The sequence below is a fragment of the Diadema antillarum genome, unplaced genomic scaffold (assembly GCF_040938485.1).
Source record: "Diadema antillarum isolate AM-2024a unplaced genomic scaffold, OU_Dant_1.0 seq00000900_RagTag, whole genome shotgun sequence".
NCBI classification, from domain to species: domain Eukaryota; kingdom Metazoa; phylum Echinodermata; class Echinoidea; order Diadematoida; family Diadematidae; genus Diadema; species Diadema antillarum.
The window spans coordinates 822,917-842,278 of NW_027271760.1; the positions used below are offsets into that span (position 1 = coordinate 822,917).

At 37.0% G+C, this 19,362-nt stretch overlaps 1 protein-coding gene across 1 annotated transcript in view; it reads left to right on the forward strand.

Moving 5' to 3' along the window:
- The first annotated feature begins 4,424 nt into the window (after window positions 1–4,424).
- LOC139741047 (uncharacterized) overlaps window positions 4,425–19,362 on the forward strand; it is a 61,820-nt gene continuing 46,882 nt past the window's right edge. The window contains exons 1-14 of the mRNA XM_071651634.1: window positions 4,425–4,503; window positions 9,075–9,188; window positions 10,258–10,599; window positions 11,151–11,264; window positions 11,965–12,078; window positions 13,080–13,193; window positions 14,099–14,212; window positions 15,007–15,120; window positions 15,758–15,871; window positions 16,340–16,453; window positions 16,848–16,961; window positions 17,456–17,566; window positions 18,146–18,259; window positions 18,796–18,906. Of these exons, the coding sequence (XP_071507735.1) occupies window positions 4,434–4,503; window positions 9,075–9,188; window positions 10,258–10,599; window positions 11,151–11,264; window positions 11,965–12,078; window positions 13,080–13,193; window positions 14,099–14,212; window positions 15,007–15,120; window positions 15,758–15,871; window positions 16,340–16,453; window positions 16,848–16,961; window positions 17,456–17,566; window positions 18,146–18,259; window positions 18,796–18,906 (1,774 nt within the window). The 5' untranslated portion in view covers window positions 4,425–4,433. The remainder of the gene's footprint in view (window positions 4,504–9,074; window positions 9,189–10,257; window positions 10,600–11,150; window positions 11,265–11,964; window positions 12,079–13,079; window positions 13,194–14,098; window positions 14,213–15,006; window positions 15,121–15,757; window positions 15,872–16,339; window positions 16,454–16,847; window positions 16,962–17,455; window positions 17,567–18,145; window positions 18,260–18,795; window positions 18,907–19,362) is intronic.

Sequence of the window (19,362 nt, forward strand, 5' to 3'; positions counted from 1 at the left end):
GACATTACAGGGCTAGACGGGAGCGGTAAGCAGGCTTTGCTCTTTTAAGTTTTGTGCCGCAATTATGAATTCAACTGCAAAACAAACATTACCTCCCCTTCAACCTCGATTGCTGATAATAAAAGGGGACAAGATGGATGTGATTTCTACCTCTGTATTCGGAACCCGTTTTACACTTTAAAACACGTGATTCTAACTCATTTAGTCATGCATAAATAGGGCCTACGTCGTTAATCAGCTAATAGATGATGAAATCAGCGTGAATTTACTGGGTTTTTTTCGCTGCTGCTTTTCCCATTAGTTCACCAAGCTTTAGACCCATAAAAGCCAAGGGAAGATTTAAATTGGCATATAAGGCATGCATTGATTGAAAAAAAAAATCTATGAGAGTTTGATTATTTTACATCACTTTGGTAGCCTTGCGACTAACACCACAATCTTTTCTAAAGAGTAAAAAACGGCTACGTCTTCATTTGAGACTTTCCCATCAATACAGCAAAAGAATGGAATAAAAAGGGGACCTTCAATAAAATGCTGGCGTTTGTCTGACCCGTATCTTTTTTTAGGAATCGTTTTGAAGACGATGAGGAGTTGCTCCGCCAGTATGCCCACAGGGAGCTGGACCCACAGCAGCCGGCTGAAGCAGGTGCCTACGAGCTGGTCCACGTACCCAGAGGGGCACGGTGAGTATACGTGCACACTGTGAGCGAACATTGTGATATGCCACAATTGAGCTATTCATTTTCATCTCTCATTTTTATGTCGAATCATCAAAAATAACTTACTACGTATTGTGAAGATTAAATTCGGAAACGTGCTACATTTGAAGAAAGTGCTAATTTGATCACACGACCAATTCTCGGGTAAAGAGATAACACATGAACATCAGATAAATTTGGACTACAGTGAAGTATTTTTACACCAACAACATGTTTTCTTTTTTTTTCCTTCCTTGACAGCACTGGCAGTGTCGCCGCCCTTAACGCCAATCAGGCGCCTTGGCCGGTGAGCGCTGATGAGATCACTAGTTCAGGCACACCAGCGAATATCTAAGACCAAACACATGAGATCAACATAAAGTCACGTGACCTCATTGTGTTACGATTGCACTCAAGTCTAATAGCGTGATGTTAACAAGAACGATTATGGCAAAGCTTCAGAACATACACTTTCCCACTTAATGATGATTATGGATGACTCGCGTTAATATCAAACTATTATTATGATGTCGATTTAGCTTGCACACAGTAAGATCGCTGACTGAAAAAAAAAAGAGAACCTAATATTCATGTAAAATTGCATTTATCCTGTTTGCTCCTGTTTATTTGTCTGGATTAAATGCATCTAATAATATTGATTTGAAGTAGCAAAATCGCATTAAGCTTAAACGAATGTTGTTTTTTTAATTACTTGATATTTGAATTTGTGGTTTCCAATATTATATTGTATGTGATACAAAAATATGCGATTATTATGAAGTGTCTTTTGTATGCAATAAGATTTCCCATATAGTGACATAATACGTCTTGTAATGCAGTTGGAACTCTCAATATTCAATGGTCTAATGTCATCTTAATTAACAAAATCACGAGTTAAATCCAGATCAGACATTCACCAATCACCGCCTGAATAAAACCTACGTTGTTATTGAACGTTACCTAATTGTAGGTTCCCGTGAGCTGATGAGCTTGTGTGTATTGTACATTGTAGACGACTATCATCTAGATTATTATGACTGGATCATAACACTTTTTTCTTCTGCAAACAAGTACACTGTCTTGATGTTATCATGTCTGTGAGCCTTGTGCCTGACCAGAGTCATGTAGATAATCATGATATTCACACTTTGGTCGCATTGTTGCTTGCCAGACCGGGGTTAAATGTCTGCCATTATACGTTGTATCTCTCGCGTATCAGTAACTGTGTATCATTGTTATCATTTCCGATATACTCAGAATAATCCAGGTGTATGGATGACCTAAAGGACTGGAAATTGTATCCCTTAAAAGCATGATTCTCTATTTGTTAATAATCGTATTGCTTCCTATTGTTCTTTTTGTACGTAAATCGATTAAGTTGCAGTGATAAGAACCCATGACAGTATATCCTTACTGTAGCGATGAAAATATGTTACTCTGGCAAAGGGCTGCACGACTCATTGAATGATCATAATTTATAATTCAAGTTTCTTCTAGGTTTTTTCTACTTGTCAATATGGGAACAATCTTTGGATGTTTTGGCTATTTACTACATAGCTTGCGTGGCTCATTTTGTTCTTTGACTCATTTTATCTCATAGTATTAATCTCGGTAAGATAGGATATGTAATGACTGAAAAATTCTGAAAAAGCTTGACATTATTTATTACAGTAGATTCGCTATGTTCGAATATAGAAGAAAATAATTTTTTCAAGGCATAAAGTGCCATGTTAATATAACTGAAACATGCATGCATGCAAAAAAAAAAGAACAATCAAGTTATCGAATATGTCTCACCTAAACCGTTTATCACATGTTTGACTACAAAAGGAGTCAATGTAATGAATATGGAGAATGTGAATTCCTCATTCTGTACTTTGATGTATCAATGAGCAATAATGTGCAGGCGGCATTTACTTAACACAGAGGGATGCACAAAAGGACTACATATAGGCAGTACGCTAGCTTTTTAACAGTCTCCACAAACACATTTAGTGAGAAATAGAAAGAAAATCCCTCGTGTACGCTATACATGAGATTGTAATTCATAAGCATACCATAGACAGATTCGTGGTAATATAGGTTTAACTGCAGATGCTCACATATTCATTATATATCAAGAAATTATGCAGTCTGCTTTCATTGATATTATGCATAAATATTTGTATGGGATGTATTATTACTCAGATGGGCATTCATTTAGAAATGAATAGAGATTTATTTTTGCCTAAAAATGTATGTGTAATGAAAGGTAGCTCATAATATACCAGAGGTGTAATCAATACAGTATGTTTACTGTCAAGTGTAAATTAGTTCACAGTAATTAATAATTACAGTATAAAGAAGTCACGATACATGTTGTTACTTTGCGTCTGTGGTTACATGGTATCTAGTAGCACAATCTAAAGTATGTTTATCTATAAAGAATAAATATTGCATATCCATCAAAAGTTTGCGGTTATTTGACGACTCATATGTTGTGGTCCCATACCGGTCCCGTAGCAAGAAGCTATCCCTCTGAAAGATGATTACATATTTCTGAGAGGATTGTCTGCTTCTGTTTACTTTGCATGAATTTTGCTACATTACTATACAGAATATATGTCTGACTGAAACATATAAAGTCAAATCATTCAGCTTTCCGCTCATGTCCTAGTCACATAGGTGGTTGAGAACCCGGCTTTGTATTACCACAAGTAGACTAGAATCCCCCGATATTCCAAGTACACTATAAATAATCTAAAAATGGGCAAATATAAGTCAATGTTGAAGCGCTTTACCCCTTCCTCAATAATTACATTGAGCATTGTCTCTCCACAAAACAAAATTCATTTTTCATTTTCTACTTAATATCAATAGCATTACGTCCCAATACGAGGATACTTAGAAAAAGAGTAATCACGTTACATTATGGGTAACAAAAATAATGTCAACGAGAAAAATGTCAACTTCATTATGTGTTCCCTTCGGTACAACATCCGCTTCTGCCTCTGAAAATTACTTAATATTCAATCACCTTGTTTACCTCGATCACTCCTGCAATTATTCCCTACCAAATTACCGTGAAGCACACATAATCAAATGGAGAAGAAAACATTATATATTTACTGGCATAGAGAAATCGTACAAAAAGAGCAAATTATACGAGATGAACGTGAAAGAGGGGAAATGAGAGAAAATTCGAGGCTGAGAACAAGCGACGCCGAAGAGCAAACAGAACTCATTAAATGAGAAAACAATGTTGAGGTGAGAGGGAGAGAGGGAGGGAGGGAAGGGAAAGAGAAAATGAGACTTGAATCGAGAGAGGCTGAGTCGAAACTCAGACAATAGAGAGCAGCCATTCCTTTTCAGTAAAACCAGCGACGCGTAACAAGGTTTGATCGTGTTCAACATGTCTTTCACTGAAGCCAACCCGAAAGCGCACAGGTATTAAAAGCAGCCGTCCTCAGACCCCACGCTACTGTTCTACCAGAGGTAATGTGAGTGGATGGTGCGAAGGCGTGTTACACACCACCAAGCAGAGAGCTTTTGTAACGTTGTCTTCACAACTGACGCTAAGTCCAGACATCTGAACGAGGTGGCAATTTGTTTAGACGGACTAAGAACATCATTATAAAGTTAGGATTACAAGACGATTAACGGGGTGTCAACGCGTAAAGTGATCAACATCAACGTGAGAAGAAGCAATGTTTCGTTGATTATTACTGTCGACAGAAACGGAATTATCTCGTCAACATGAAAACAATACATCTGCATCTGGGCTTATTTCTTATAAGCTTCATTGGAGTATCATCGGCTATCAATGGTGAGTATGTTCTCTCTCTGCTTGATATATAATCTATTATATTTGAAATATTCCCACTAAACATGCTTCTGACTTTTTGATTACTTATAGGGGAAAAAAAACTAGACAAGAAATATAGCTAATCATCTATGATTGCAAAGTTATTTCCTTCATGTTCATCTGCAGAATAATCATCGACCCTTACAGAAAAAGAAAATCCTCTGCAGCAAACTATTTCTGAAGACATTGCAGATGGTACATGATTATTTTATCATATTGACGCATACATGTCGACGGAAAAGAATCTCCTAACTTTGCTTTTTGCAAGAGAATTATGGCAATGATCATCTCCTTAATCACCGTAATGCTATCTTTGGTAGAATGTAAGTCTGAAATAAACAGTAATTCAAGTGGTTCCTGCGGGTATCCAAAGCGCGTTACAAAATGCCATCGGGTGTATTACGTATCCGCCTTAATGCAATGATTATTATCAAAGTCTAAAACGAAAACATTATAAAATGATTTTTGATCAAACGTTTTAGTGTGTCTGCGTCGTTAAAATATGTGAATATATTGTAACGTTAATCTATTCATCCAAAGTAGAGTACAATATATATATATATATATATATATAAGGCCTATACAATGTATATATCATTTTTTAGTTAGAATATTCTTTCTTGTTAAAAATCAAAGGAAATTTGCCATGGAGTCAAACAAATTCTGATGTGATTCGTTTTCAAAGAGTAATGAAAAAATAAATTCTATTAAAAAAAAACTATAAACACACGTCTCGTTTGTGATACTGAAGATCGCAATGTGCCAATGTACCTTCAACAACTGAACGAGACACTTATATCATTTGTTTGGCTAAATCTTGTTGCTTGTATTGATTGTATGCTGACGGAAGCTTTCGTCATTAACGTGCCATTTATAATTTTGTAAATTAACGCAAAGACTTAACTAACTAGTAGCTCTATACCCATTAAATGCCTCGTAACTAAAGAACTCTGAAAATGCAGCTACGTAAGTGGGGTTTTTGTTGTTGTTGTTTTTTCGACCACACCCGCGGATTGTGTATCAAGGTTGGTGTGGTTCTTTTTCAGTGAACCCCTATGTTATGAGATCACAAGGGACGAACACAATGGAATCCGCACCCATGAAAAAGACTTAGCATAACAAAAGGACCAGGACTCTGGCATTCAGCAAATGCAATGTTACGTAATCAACATCTCGACGAACTTGTTACGCCAAGCTTCGATGTGCAATAGATTTTCACAAACAGTTATCATGACCAGTTGCTTCTCGCAGTTTAACTGTCCTCATTCTTATTGGTCATATTCACTGTGTATCAGTGGTACATCAGTCCTAATGTGGATCATCAGTTTAAACAAAAGCATTCATTAACGCCGACGGGGGAAGCACCTACTTCATTTAACTTTTACCTGCGATGTCCCATGAATCCCCTTGTTAAGTGGTAACACCTGGCAGTCTTTCGATGATATTTATGGCATTAGATCCTCTAGGAAAACAGTGCTAACATTGATCAAAGCCTTGTGAACGATAAGTTCATATCAATGCCACTGTCCTCATAAAATCTTTAATATACCTGATCTTTTAGCTGACAATGAGGGTAACATTATAGTTGAAATTCTCGTGTAGGATGTGTGAGGAGATCTTATACCACGCACATTCTTCTTTGCATTCACCACGCTATAAATCATTTCAAGTGTATAACGCCACTCTATGTAAAACGACTTTTCGGGAAAGTTATTAAAACACTATCAGGATACCAACAGTTTCATTGAATTATGAATTTATGAAATGTCAAAGTCTCCTCTCGTTCAAAAATGGCTACTTCCATTGCAAACTGCACAACAACAACTATCACTGAAACAACGCACACTCATTAAACGCGCAGATACAGTAACTCTCAATATGACTTTTGTCGATGTTAGCCATTGTGACACCATTCCGTTTTAACTACATTTTTTAATATTTTATTCGATCATCCTTTTAACAATGCAATTGTTTGGCGAAAGAATCTATCTTATCTTAATTGATTGCATTTGAATGAAAATATGAAAGAAGTAAATAATTCAGTAGATATTCAGGAATGTTTTTTCTGGCTTAACTAAAAGACAACGTTTGTCTGTAGCTTTAATGTACTTACATCCATTATCTTTATCCATGTTTTCTCTTTTTTTTTTCACCTGCCGTGATTTTTCCTTGTTTCCTGCTACAGTGTTATATCACGCGTTTAATGGGTTATCCCTATACAATCGTACATTTCTAGAACATTGTGACGTTAGAAAGAAAACTAATGAAGTGATCCTTTTCTGGCTTCTTTAGATGTTTTCCTGCTGTACAAATATGTAAATAGCAATGTAAGTGGAAAGAAGTAAACCACCCCAACCTTCAAACACTGTTTTTGTCATTGTATCATAACAGTCTCGCAGGCAGGACAGTTTATGTACCACACCTCCGTAGGGTCACAAGAAACACTCCGATATGAAAAGTGTGTTTTTCTAGAGCAGGGTGAGACACTGGTGTTGCCGCGAATTCAATATTTAGACAGCCTTTCCGAGGTGTCTCAATCAACGCTCACACGAGGTAGCTTTTTTTTTGCCATCACCTGTCTTGAATTGAACACGTGATTAAATAAACACTGATGAGATGGCAGGGAGGAATGGGGAGCGAGGACAATGCGTTGTGACTGATGCTATACTACATCATGTATATAAATGACTGGATGTGTGAATTCACAATGTACTTCGATTGATTAAGCTTGTGTTTTATTCAGCCTACATGTAAAAGTCTGTACAATACGACAGCCAACGTACAGTATGATTGTACTTCAATTCTGTAAAAACATACGAAACCTCAGTCTTAAATTAGATATTATTTTATGTGTAGATACATAATCTTGTCAGCATTTTATACATGGTCATTCTAGAGCGACTGTATCAGTAACGGGCGAAGTCATTCTGTAGGGCCAATTCAACAGAAATAACAGGCAATGTTACGGCAATTCTCATTTAAAGAAACTGCAAAATGGCTACATTAGGGTTGGACATTTGTCTCGCCTTTAATCGCTTGTTACTAATTTGACACAAAATGCCAAGTACACCTTTTCAAGTCGTTATGAATAAAAATGCATCAATATTTCTATAAACCTGTAGATTTCTAAACCCTGGAAAACTTGCGAATTTCCTTTGAGTTGTTTCAATCATTTTTGTTAATGATTTAGATTTGAACAATTATTGTAGGAATTATGAATTTTAAAAAGAAACAAAAAATATCATGTATTCACGGCTATGTGTGTGACCACAACATTATACAACATGTAGATCACATTAATGTGAGCCAAGAAACAATGTCTCTTATTTCCATTGCATGCAGTTATGAAGGCAAGCAATCACTAATCAAATTTACTTGACATCAACAGATGTGTACGTTTATGATGTGAATCTAAAAATCCCGAATTTTAATGGATCAAAGAGAGTTGTTCAGTTATATCGTGTCTAAATTAAAGACTATCGCCAAATTTCTGGCGGGCGTATACACGGCACACAGCGGACGTTTCCCCAATATTAATTACACTCTTTGATTGAACGATGCACGTTATCAATGGCCGGCCGCGCTATTTTACGTTGCCATGACGACCCTGTATCCATTGACTTAACGCCTGAATGATGACAGTATATTGCTCTCCAGGCTATTTCTTACACAGGCAACTATAACCGTGCCGGTATGACTAATGCATAAACTGTGCATTAGATAAAATGACGCTTTTTGTACGGCACCGAGACTGTCTTCGCTGTACAATATGATTTCAATGATAATTATATTGTACATAACTTTGATTTGCTTCGTGTTATTAGCTATCAAGACTCAAAACTACTTGCTGTTTAAGTGACAAAAAAAAATGATAATAGTAATGATAACATGCCCAGTGTACTAAGTTGGGTTGAAATTCACTTCTCCAGTTAAGTTCTCTCATGAATGTATACATCATGTGTCTCATATACTAGCAGGAAGAGATTCACTGAGGTGATTTTGAAGCTTCGAGAAGGAAAAGATAGAGAGACAAAGAATAAATAACTACCTAATCTACAGTAGCAGTATAGAATGGACAAGGGAAATATCCTGACAATTCCTCTTAGGCCAGTAACTCTACATGTACAGTACATCCATTACAATGTGTCAAACACTCTGTCCTCATGAAGTTTTGCCACTAATTACATGTTTTTATTAGATGTTAGATATGTTATAAACTACTCTTTCACTCTCGTCATTTCTAACATGTTCTCGCTTAGATTTTTAAATCTCGTAGACTTTGTACATGATTCACCGGGATGATGCAGGGCCCGAGCAAAGGGTTTATGTTTTAGTTAAGACCTATGTTACAATTATTATTGTCATCTCATCGAAATCATGCATTATTCTTGACACAATGTGCTGCAATACCAACATCAGTTCTCATGTTACCATCAGCATCCATATCTATAATAAGTGCGTTATTGTCATCGTTTTTATTGTCGCCATCATACTTATTAATCACACAAATCGTATTGTCTCCTTGTGTTTAGAGTGTGCGAGTTCACCCTGTGAGAATAATGCACCTTGCGTGGACGGACTGGAGGGCTCCTACACTTGTTTGTGTCCCCAGGGCTTTGAGGGGACCAACTGTGAGCTGCGTTCAGGTAATAACACATAGGCCTGCTGGGATGTGTATATCAACTTGTGACTCTTTTTTTTTTTAACTACCTGTGGGGAAATCCCCTATACAAATATATTGAACTTTGTTTACGTGCAATCGTTTGTATTCTGTTTCCTCTGTGCCAAAAAGGTTTACAATTTATAGAAACATGCACGAGAAAAAGGGTATTGATTATTGTTTATTCTCTGGTCGTGTGTTGGAAAGTTCAGCCTTGGCAGTCTGGAAGATTACATAATGAACACATATAATACGAGCTACCTCAAGAACAGATTGACCATAAGACGAACCGAAAGACTTTATAGGAATCTGAAAACATATAAACAATGAAAAATGAGAAACACTACCGATAAGGAGAAGAATTTAAGATTTAAAAAAAAATATTCAAGTAATGCGCTGAAGTGCCTTTTAAGTTGACACTGTCATTTCGAACCTGGAGAAAACTGTTGTTAAAGAGAAATATACAAATTATTCTTTAAGATGTAATGTGTTAAATTTTGAGTTATGTAGATTTTCAACTAATTTCAAACATAGGAGTTTAAAGTACAGGGGATGTAAAGTGTGGAATGATCTCCCAGATAATATCAAGATTATGAGTTTTAATAATTTCAGGTTTCATTTGAAACAGCAGCAGTTGTAGTTTGATATCCACTGCATTATATATCATATTACATCATATCAATTATCATAACGTTTCCTATTATGTTACGCGATGAGTACTATTGACATTTGTTTTATATCAATCTCTTGTCAATGACTGTATTTTTTATTCATATGCTGTTATGTGTAGATATACTTTTCTTTTTCTTCGTGATTTTTTTTCTCTCTTTTTTGTTCATATTTCAATCATTGCTATACGCTGTTACTGAATCTATGTTTCGTTCTGTTATATTGTATACATGCACGGACTTGCAGAATAACAGCCGATGGCTGAGCAAGTTTCCTTTTTATTACCGTGTTGAAATAAAATGAAAATAAAATGAAATGTGTTTGTTGTTGTTAGTCTTATTAGATGTATTCTGTTCCCTCTACTTTCATTCAAATTGCAATATTAGACCAGAACTGTGGAAGTAATGTCTACGACCAGGTCGGGTCGTTTGAAAGCCCTAACTACCCTGGTCTCTATGACAACCGTCTCGTCTGCGTGTACCTCGTTCGAAGCCACGGCGCGCACACCATGAACTTCACCTTCGAAGCATTCAACACCGAGCTGAACAAAGACACGCTGGAGTTCGGCTACGGAGATGCAGTGGACTTCAATGCCGTGGATGAAATTTACCAGGGAGATCTGTCCAATAATCTTCCATTCCTGTCCGTGTCGGCGTCTTCTGTCTGGTTTCTCTTCTCATCAGACAGAAACATCCAAAGGACCGGGTTTAGAATCACTGTTAGCGCAGGTTTGTCGACAATATCATAATCAATTGATTCATCAGTTCCTTCTGTGAGCACCAGTTTTTTTCTAACATGATGCAGCTTTATGCCATGGCTAACCAAAGTGATAGATATTCGATTACAGTCATGTTTAAATCATGAGATTTATAGCTTTGGCAAGAAAGAGATTATTAATGAAGATGTGCGAAGACAATCTATTTTTAATCAATTGTTACCCTCCGTATAAAAATGTATTTGTAAAATCGCATCTATCTACGTTTAACAAACATGTCGGGAAAACGAACAAGTAAACTTCGAACCTGTTATCTGCTGCTTTCCGGGCAGCGACACTACCATCTGACCATTAGGCTGTACCTGCTAATATGGTTGCCGGCAGTGATATGATTAACTTGGAACAAACACCCGTGCTCCGAAGTTGCTTGAAAACTCTGTCAGAGATTTTCTCTGTTTTTCATTGTAAGATACTCGTAGGTAAGTAAACCAAATCATTTCTTCGTAGAAAATCTCTTTTTAAATGCATAGAGAATACAATTCTCCCTCCTAATGCCTTCTGCAGATGGTGATGACTGCCTTAGCGCGCCCTGTATAAACGGCGCCACCTGCGTTGATGGCGTACGCAGCTACAGATGTGAATGTCCGCTCGGGTTCGAAGGATTCAACTGCGAAACAAGTGAGTCAGATTTGTGTACACAGAAATAAGTTAGCAGGTTAGAGTAGATGCAGATATTATATTTTCAATTCTTCTTCTGCTACAAATCATGTTTCCGCTGATTCGTCATTGAAAATGTAAAGGTAAGAGCAATCCACATGAGTGTCGTTTGCAACAGGTGATGTGACCATCCTAATAAAGGGTCGTCTTGACTCTGATGAAAATTTCTTCTTGTTTTGTTTCTTACATGTATTCATCTATATTTATCTGCATTCACATCTATCTATTGTGTCTATGGGGAACATTTCATAGTACAATCTAATCTGGCACTTTGAACACATTTCCAAGCAAAATAAAAACAAAAAACAAACAAACACAAATAGATAAATTGATGAATAAATATAATGAATTATAATAAAAAAAAAAATAATGGAACTACCACTGGTAATAAATTGACCTCCAAGATGTAATACTTCCAGCTGTGAGTGAAAAAAAAGACAAAATGTGAAATATTCAGTCTTCATCGTAGTTTCATGTCAAAATAGACAGGGTCTTTCGGATTGTTTCTTTAAAAATCGGAAGTAATCATAATATGAATACTAATTTTGATGCGGACTGGGATCGACATAACAGGTAGAAAGTTATGATGCAGCCGCAAGAGTTTTTCTAGGTTTACCGTAGCGGGGATTTTCTTTTTCCTCTCCATAACTCATGTATGTAGATGTTGACGAGTGTACAAGCGATCCATGTATGAACGACGGTACGTGTGTGGATGGAATCAACGGGTATGACTGCCTTTGTACCCCCGGCTGGACAGGGGACAACTGTGAGACAAGTACGTTGGATACCCGGATTCTCCCAATGTCATCTGTTTTTGTTTTGGTTTTTTTTTTCAGTCTCTAACAAATTTCGATCTGTCACTATTACTCGACTCAACACTGTGTGCACAATAAAACCATTCATGGCATAAGACAATACACTGGCTGCAGTGTGTTAGTCATAAGTTGACCTATCATTCAGATTTTCCATTGCCAAAGTCATATCAACATTGTGACGGCTCCTCTCGATCGTTTCCACTTCAGTTTAGATTGCAATTATTCGTTTATTGTCAAACGATTTAATTTAAGGAAGTTTTCTTCAGTGTGTTGATGTTTGCTTTGGCGTTTTCATGCTCACCTCCACACCTGTCTCACACATACTTGTAGTCACCATTAGCAGTAGATATGAGTGAATTTAAGCTGGAGATTGAGAAATGCTTAAAAATCATTAATGATATTCATGCATTCATAACCAATTCGCCATTATGGCTATATTACGACCATAGAAAAAAAAGACTTCTTCACAGATATCCTTTCAAGTAAGTTGTGTGTATGAGTAATCATCATTCATAATAGTTATAGTAACCATAGTCATTTTAGCAATATCATTACCATTACTATCTTTTGCCACGTAATTTGTCTTATAGAGAACAAAAGAAACATTTGAAATTCATCATTATTCTAATTTTGTCAGCACATAGCCACAGTCGTAGAATCATTTGATTGCTATTGTTTTTGAACATATCTTCATTTTCAACACATCCTCTATTAAAAAGAATAGATTTGTTACCTTGCAGGACTTAATCACAGAATCATTTCCCGTGTCCTACTATTGCCTTTTCTTCTATCTACTCGTCTGTTATTTTACAATCCACTAATCTGCCATTCTGTGTACATCAGTGTGTATCTATTCTCCTCTATCCATTTTACATGGCACCCCTACCAAAAACACACGAACTCAAACAATACAAAACAAAACAAAGAAGATGTATAATGTAACTGCTCTTCTCCCATAAAGACATTGATGAGTGCGCGAGTGACCCTTGCTTGAATGGAGGCACCTGTACGGACGAAATCAACGGCTATCGATGTACCTGTCTCTCTGGGTGGACCGGTCCTCGCTGTGAGATTGGTATGAATTTGAAATCATCTTCCTTTACCTGAATGGTTAAGATAACTTTACCCTATCTGTGTTGTTGATGAACTATTCCTTCCACTTTTTATATGACTATGAACATCTCTTTTCTGAAACCTTTGTGATTTAGTGTGAGTTTGATAAACACAGAGTGCTGTGTTTCTCATGTCTGACTGTGAGTAACAAAAATGCATTTTCTACTGAGTCCTGTTTTTTCTGTATCTCTTTTGAGAAGTAAATTGTGAGGAGTGAACTAAGAGAATCAAACTAAAAGATGTACAGTTTCGACTCCCTATTTGACCATATTCTTAAAGAGGATATGTCATGAGAGGGGGGATCTATGACTTGCACTGACTTTGTTGCCACACTTGAGGTTTGTGTTTTTTCGTGTGCATCAAAAATTTCTTTTAAAATATTTGATAAGTTTTGTTCATCTGGATATATATCGTCATCAAGTCACACCAGGTGGTAGAATGAATTAATTACATAAAGATGTCTGTATACTCTTGCAAAAGAAAAACAAAACTTATTCCCCGCTGTGTTGATCTTGGAGATGTTGCAATTTTCTTGAGAAACAAAGTCACCTTTGCAGTGGATTGTACTTCCTTCGACTTTTGACTTGAAAGTAAAGTTACGCTAGCGTCGTATTACCGAAACAATGAGTGTTCTTTCACTTTGTACCGTCAATCACTTTCGATTCCCCTTTTTTTTTCATTTTTGATTTAATTGACTTTTCGTTTGTTTTTATTTTACTATTCGGTGTGGGGAAAACATACAGGGTAATTTCCATTGGATAGACAGAACCGTCTAACCATGCCTTTCAATTATCAGTCCACAGAATGCATATTAATCTTTTTATTTGCCTCAGTCCTTTTAATCTCTTTCTACCTGTAACTCTTTAGATGTCGACGAGTGTGCTAGCAACCCTTGTCTCAACGGGGGAACTTGTACCGATCTGGTCAACGGCTATGTGTGTGAATGCGTGCCCGGCTTTGTAGGGGACGAGTGCCAACTGAGTAAGGATCAGACTTAAGCACCGAATAATACTTAATTCTGTATCAAATCACGTTGATTTGATAGAGGAGTATGAATGGGTCTCTTCAAATTTTCTCTCATGCGAATATAACAGGGTAATCGCTGTGCACATTACTATCGGAAAAGGGAAAACTGAAGAAAACAGAAACACATACACGAAATTTCAGACATGCATATTATTAAAAAAAATGTGTAAAATATGCCAAATCCACCAATTTATCTCATTCTTTCTACCTCTACCTTTTATTCCATGATATATGTCTACTGTTTTTATTTTACTTCATGCTGTCCATTGATACTCGTAGAAAATCTTTTCATATCATTTATGTCGTAGAACTAGAAATAACTTTGTGTGAGTCTTCGTCATTCTTCATATACATTGTGATCTCGTTCCATTCAAACAGTGAGTGCACAGACGTATATCAGTAAGTGTTCACTCTGATCATATCATTAGCGTATATCATGAGCATATTTCGTGTTCACCCACCACCTCCCTTCATGCTCCTATTTAGAACAAATGACACTTCTAAAAAGAGATGCTAGCGGCACTTGTAAATTTGGAGCTGAGCCAATGGAAATTATAGCCTCATGTTCCACATGGCATTGCCACGACCACCAAATGTTAATTTTACCTCAGTCTGCCAGTGACTCTAATGACTTTATTGAATTAAATGACGTATAGGATTTCTGACAAAAGACACTCTTGTAAAAGTATTGTCAATCCATGTCAGCATTTGATGTTCACACATGTTGACTTCGTTCCATTGTTTTCCAGACTTTGATGAATGTGGTAGCATGCCATGTCAAAATGGAGGAACGTGTAATGATCTCATCAACGGCTATGTTTGCTTATGTGCTCCCGGTTACCAAGGCGACGAATGTCAAATCAGTAAGCCTATCTTTTGTTTTTCACATGCGACAGGGAAAGAGGCAAAACAAAATAAAAACACAATACAACACAACGAGACGAAATACGCAGAGAAAAAAATGAGAAAGTCATATGGACAAATTTATACTGAGAAATAAAAAGCACTACAGATATTACTGTCAACATAAAACTGAAAGCACTTTGTGTAATAAATTTGCATTGACAGCTAAAGCAGAACGATCGCAGTACTGTAGAAAATCAAGTATAAGATGATTTTTTCAGAATGCACTGCTGTTCAGAAACACGACCTCATGATAAAAAGATCTTCGAGATACTGATATTTAACATATCACATATCAATTATGTTGGGAAAGTGTAATGGTCAAGATTGTCATACTTTCCAAGTTTGTATTGAAATCACACTGTGTATGGATAAGTATAATGAACTGTGAATGCTATGTATGCTTCAAAGACTAATGTTATATACATGATTTACCAAGTACGATATTCATTAAAAAGGTTATCGTAAGGTTGCATGTTAACATCACAGCAGAAACTGCTTTACAGATCGGTATAAATTCGTTAAACATTTTAAAGGTTATCGGTGATTTGATCAAATAGCTTCACAACGTTCTTAAATCCATTCATATTCTACCAGACATAGACGAGTGTGCCTCCAACCCATGCGAAAACGGCGCTACCTGTATCGACCTCATCAACTCTTACCGATGTGAGTGTGCAGCAGGTTGGACCGGAACAACATGCAACGAAAGTAAGTGAAAAGAACAAGATTTCATTCTATGTCATGAGGTACTCTAGATAGCTCTTAATCTTTGTCATAGCAGCCTTAAGTCCCTATTGGTATTCATTCAAATTCTGTGACATACATCAATCCAGAGGGGTTCTTCACAATAGTCTATACTGATTCTATAAACTTTAGTCTTCACTAGAGTTTACTAACTTAGTCAGCAAAAAGATTTTGGCGACCACATAATTATAGTCACCAAAATGATAGCGCGTTGAAGAGTTGGTCTTTCTTTTCTCAATATTAATATGAACACTTAACAACTGTTGTCGCACTTTACTACTGTGGTTTATACCGGGATCCCTACTTCGTATGATGTCAAATATTTATGATAATCGCATTAAGTAGAAGATCACGTGATTTGATGCCTATAATAGTCAAAGCCATTTCCTCAGTATCCTTGAGTGATGAGTTTTCTACATAACTTTCTTCCAGACATTGATGAGTGTGCCAGCAACCCTTGTCTCAATGGCGGGATATGCATGGATGAGGTGAATGGGTATTCCTGCACGTGCTTGGGCGGCTACGAGGGACTGCACTGTGAAATCGGTACGTGGTTTACTCCTTACTAACATCACTCTGTCTTACTATTCACTTATAATACAGAATGACGCCTATCAGCAAAACGCACACATTGTATATTCATCGACTGTTCTACATTATGAGGTAGTGTTTGTGCGTTCAATGTATTTTTGCAAGGTCACGAATATGACAGTCTCCTAGATCAATTTCAGCCGAAAATATGACACGGTATCTACAAACAGACACAGGGATGAACTGTCGCTTCAAATAGTTTGAATTATTATACTATCATTTTGTGATGACACGTCAATAACTCTTGAAATGGGAGATGATCGCTTTGCTTATCAATCAATGGCTTTCATCGCGTAAGGTTTAATTTAGGCTAGAAATTAAATTTTTCGTCTCTATTACAAATTTTTAGATACCAATGAATGCCGCAGCGACCCATGTGTGAATGGAGGTACGTGTTTTGACGTCATCAACGGGTTCCTCTGCCAGTGCGTACCGGGCTACACCGGGGTGAGGTGTGAGACAGGTGAGTCACTAGCTGTTTCGTACTCGTGTCAGAGCAGCGAGGTTTTGCGCTGCTGGTATGAGTGGTGTATGGATTATAATAATGCAAAGTAGTTTCAATTGAGGATAAGAGCCTTTAGTAACTTACATTAGTGTCCGACCTGTACATAAGTACAAACAGAATATCATTTTATTATGATTCAGCATAACACAGAAATTAAGTGATGAAACTGCGAGTCGAGAAAAAGCTACCTTTCGAAAAGTTTGGTAGCTCCTGACGAAAATTGTTCTTAAAACTAGACGTATCAGCAGGTCAGGATTGACAACATTATGAGAGTGAGTCGTGTGATGCTCGCAACACTATACCATATATAATGACTTTACAATGTGTGTTGAATGCAGGTAGGCCTATATGCAATGATGATCGCCCAAACGTATCTATCTTTGTAAATGAGTTGTTACGTCATTGCCGTTTTGAAGGGTAACCTGACAATCTGAATTTTCTACTTACGACAGATATTGATGAATGTTCGAGCGACCCCTGTGTGAATGGTCAATGCATCGATACGCTCAATGCATACGTCTGTAACTGTGACGCAGGGTGGACAGCACCTCGCTGTGACGTCAGTAAGTGAACCCTCTACTGTGTCCTTGTTCTTTCCTTGTACACTAATCCCGCATGTTGATTTTTAGTTTGTGCAAAGAATGTTAATGACAGGCTATCTCAGAGACCCTTCCCTTTATATACCTGTTTTGAATACTCTTAAAATCTACACGATGTGTTGTGTGACGAATGTATGCTTTGATATGGCTGTTTTCGATTGGAAAAACGAAACTGTACTGACGTAAATATCATATGAAATAGAATCAACAACATAATAGCCATTTGATGTGGCTTAATGTGATATATTTGTTAAATGCCATATAACTATGGAACCACAGAATAAAAAGAGAATACAAAGCAGACAATTATGACAACTTGACGTGAGCTTGTTCCCTCGCGACTTGGGCGACGAGCAGAGCAACATGCTGTACTCACAGTTTGATAAATCGTCAATCAGTATGTCAATTTTAGGCCGAACCTTGAGAAGTATAGACAGCGAACGCTGAGTACACAGACATAATTGACGGCGTACGAATGAAACTTTAAAAGAATGTAATACTTTGTCAAAGTGTGACTATGCTATACATGCCATTTTCTGTCAGATATCAACGAGTGTGCTAGTATACCTTGTCAGAATGGAGGAACATGTACTGACCAAGTCAATGGTTATATCTGCACCTGTTCGCCCGGCTACACTGGTATTATATGTCAGACAGGTAAGTCGCTCTGTCCCTCTCTATAACTGATTTTTTTTTTCGATATACAAAGCAATATCTGACTTTTTTTTTTCCTGGAAAACTAGCAGCTCACCTTATTTGTGCTTGTATCGTATAGACTGCTGTACAAAGATAATTTTGGTACGGTGTACACACACAAAACATTGATCGCTTCCACGTCCGCTGTATTTTTCGTATAGGGCCTACACGTAGAATTGTTAGATGAGTAAAATAATAGCTTCACCTTGAAGTAATTCAAGTGAAAGCAATCATCGAATGAGTGCGGCATGAGTAGAAAATTTACTTGATATCATTCGGTTTTAATAGGAATATCGAACATTTCATCTCTTTAGCTGTGGTGAAGGGAATGACAAAAGGACATGTATATCTGATGAAAACTCGACTATCCTATTACACCAAGCTACCGCTAGCTTGCAATTTGCATAGATTGATCTGTTATGGAAGTGTCATACCCAAGAGATGCTATCATTCTGTACTTCAAGCTTTATATGCCCATTTGATATTTGTATCAACAGAAATCAACGAGTGCTCGTCCAATCCATGTGTAAACGGCTTGTGCAACGATGAAATAAACTCATACTCTTGTTCGTGCCGACCTGGATGGACCGGCACCAACTGTGAAGTAGGTGAGTAAGATACTCCACTAAGAAGAAGAAAGAGGAGGAGGATGAAGAAGACGAAGAAGAAGAAGAAGAAGAAGAGAGATAAAGTGAGAAGAATACAGAGAGGATAAACGTCTACCTGGAGATACTGGAGAGACAGCAAGAAGATATTGAATAAAATTTGATGAAGGAACTGAACAAAAGGAATATCATAGGGAAGAAACGAAGACGCTAAAGAATCATAAGGAAAGGAAGTGAAGTTTTGATTTCATACCGTACTTTGGTATCCCACCGTGTTTATTTTTTTTACATTTCTCAATCTATGAATTCAGAAACAGAAAATATAAGTTGTAGGATTAATCTTGATACCATACTTTGATATATTTTGCATTTTGTCGTCGAGTGACAGACATAATCAAAGCCTACATGTTGTAGGATATGATGACTGACTTTCCTCTATGAATGTGTGATTTTACGCCA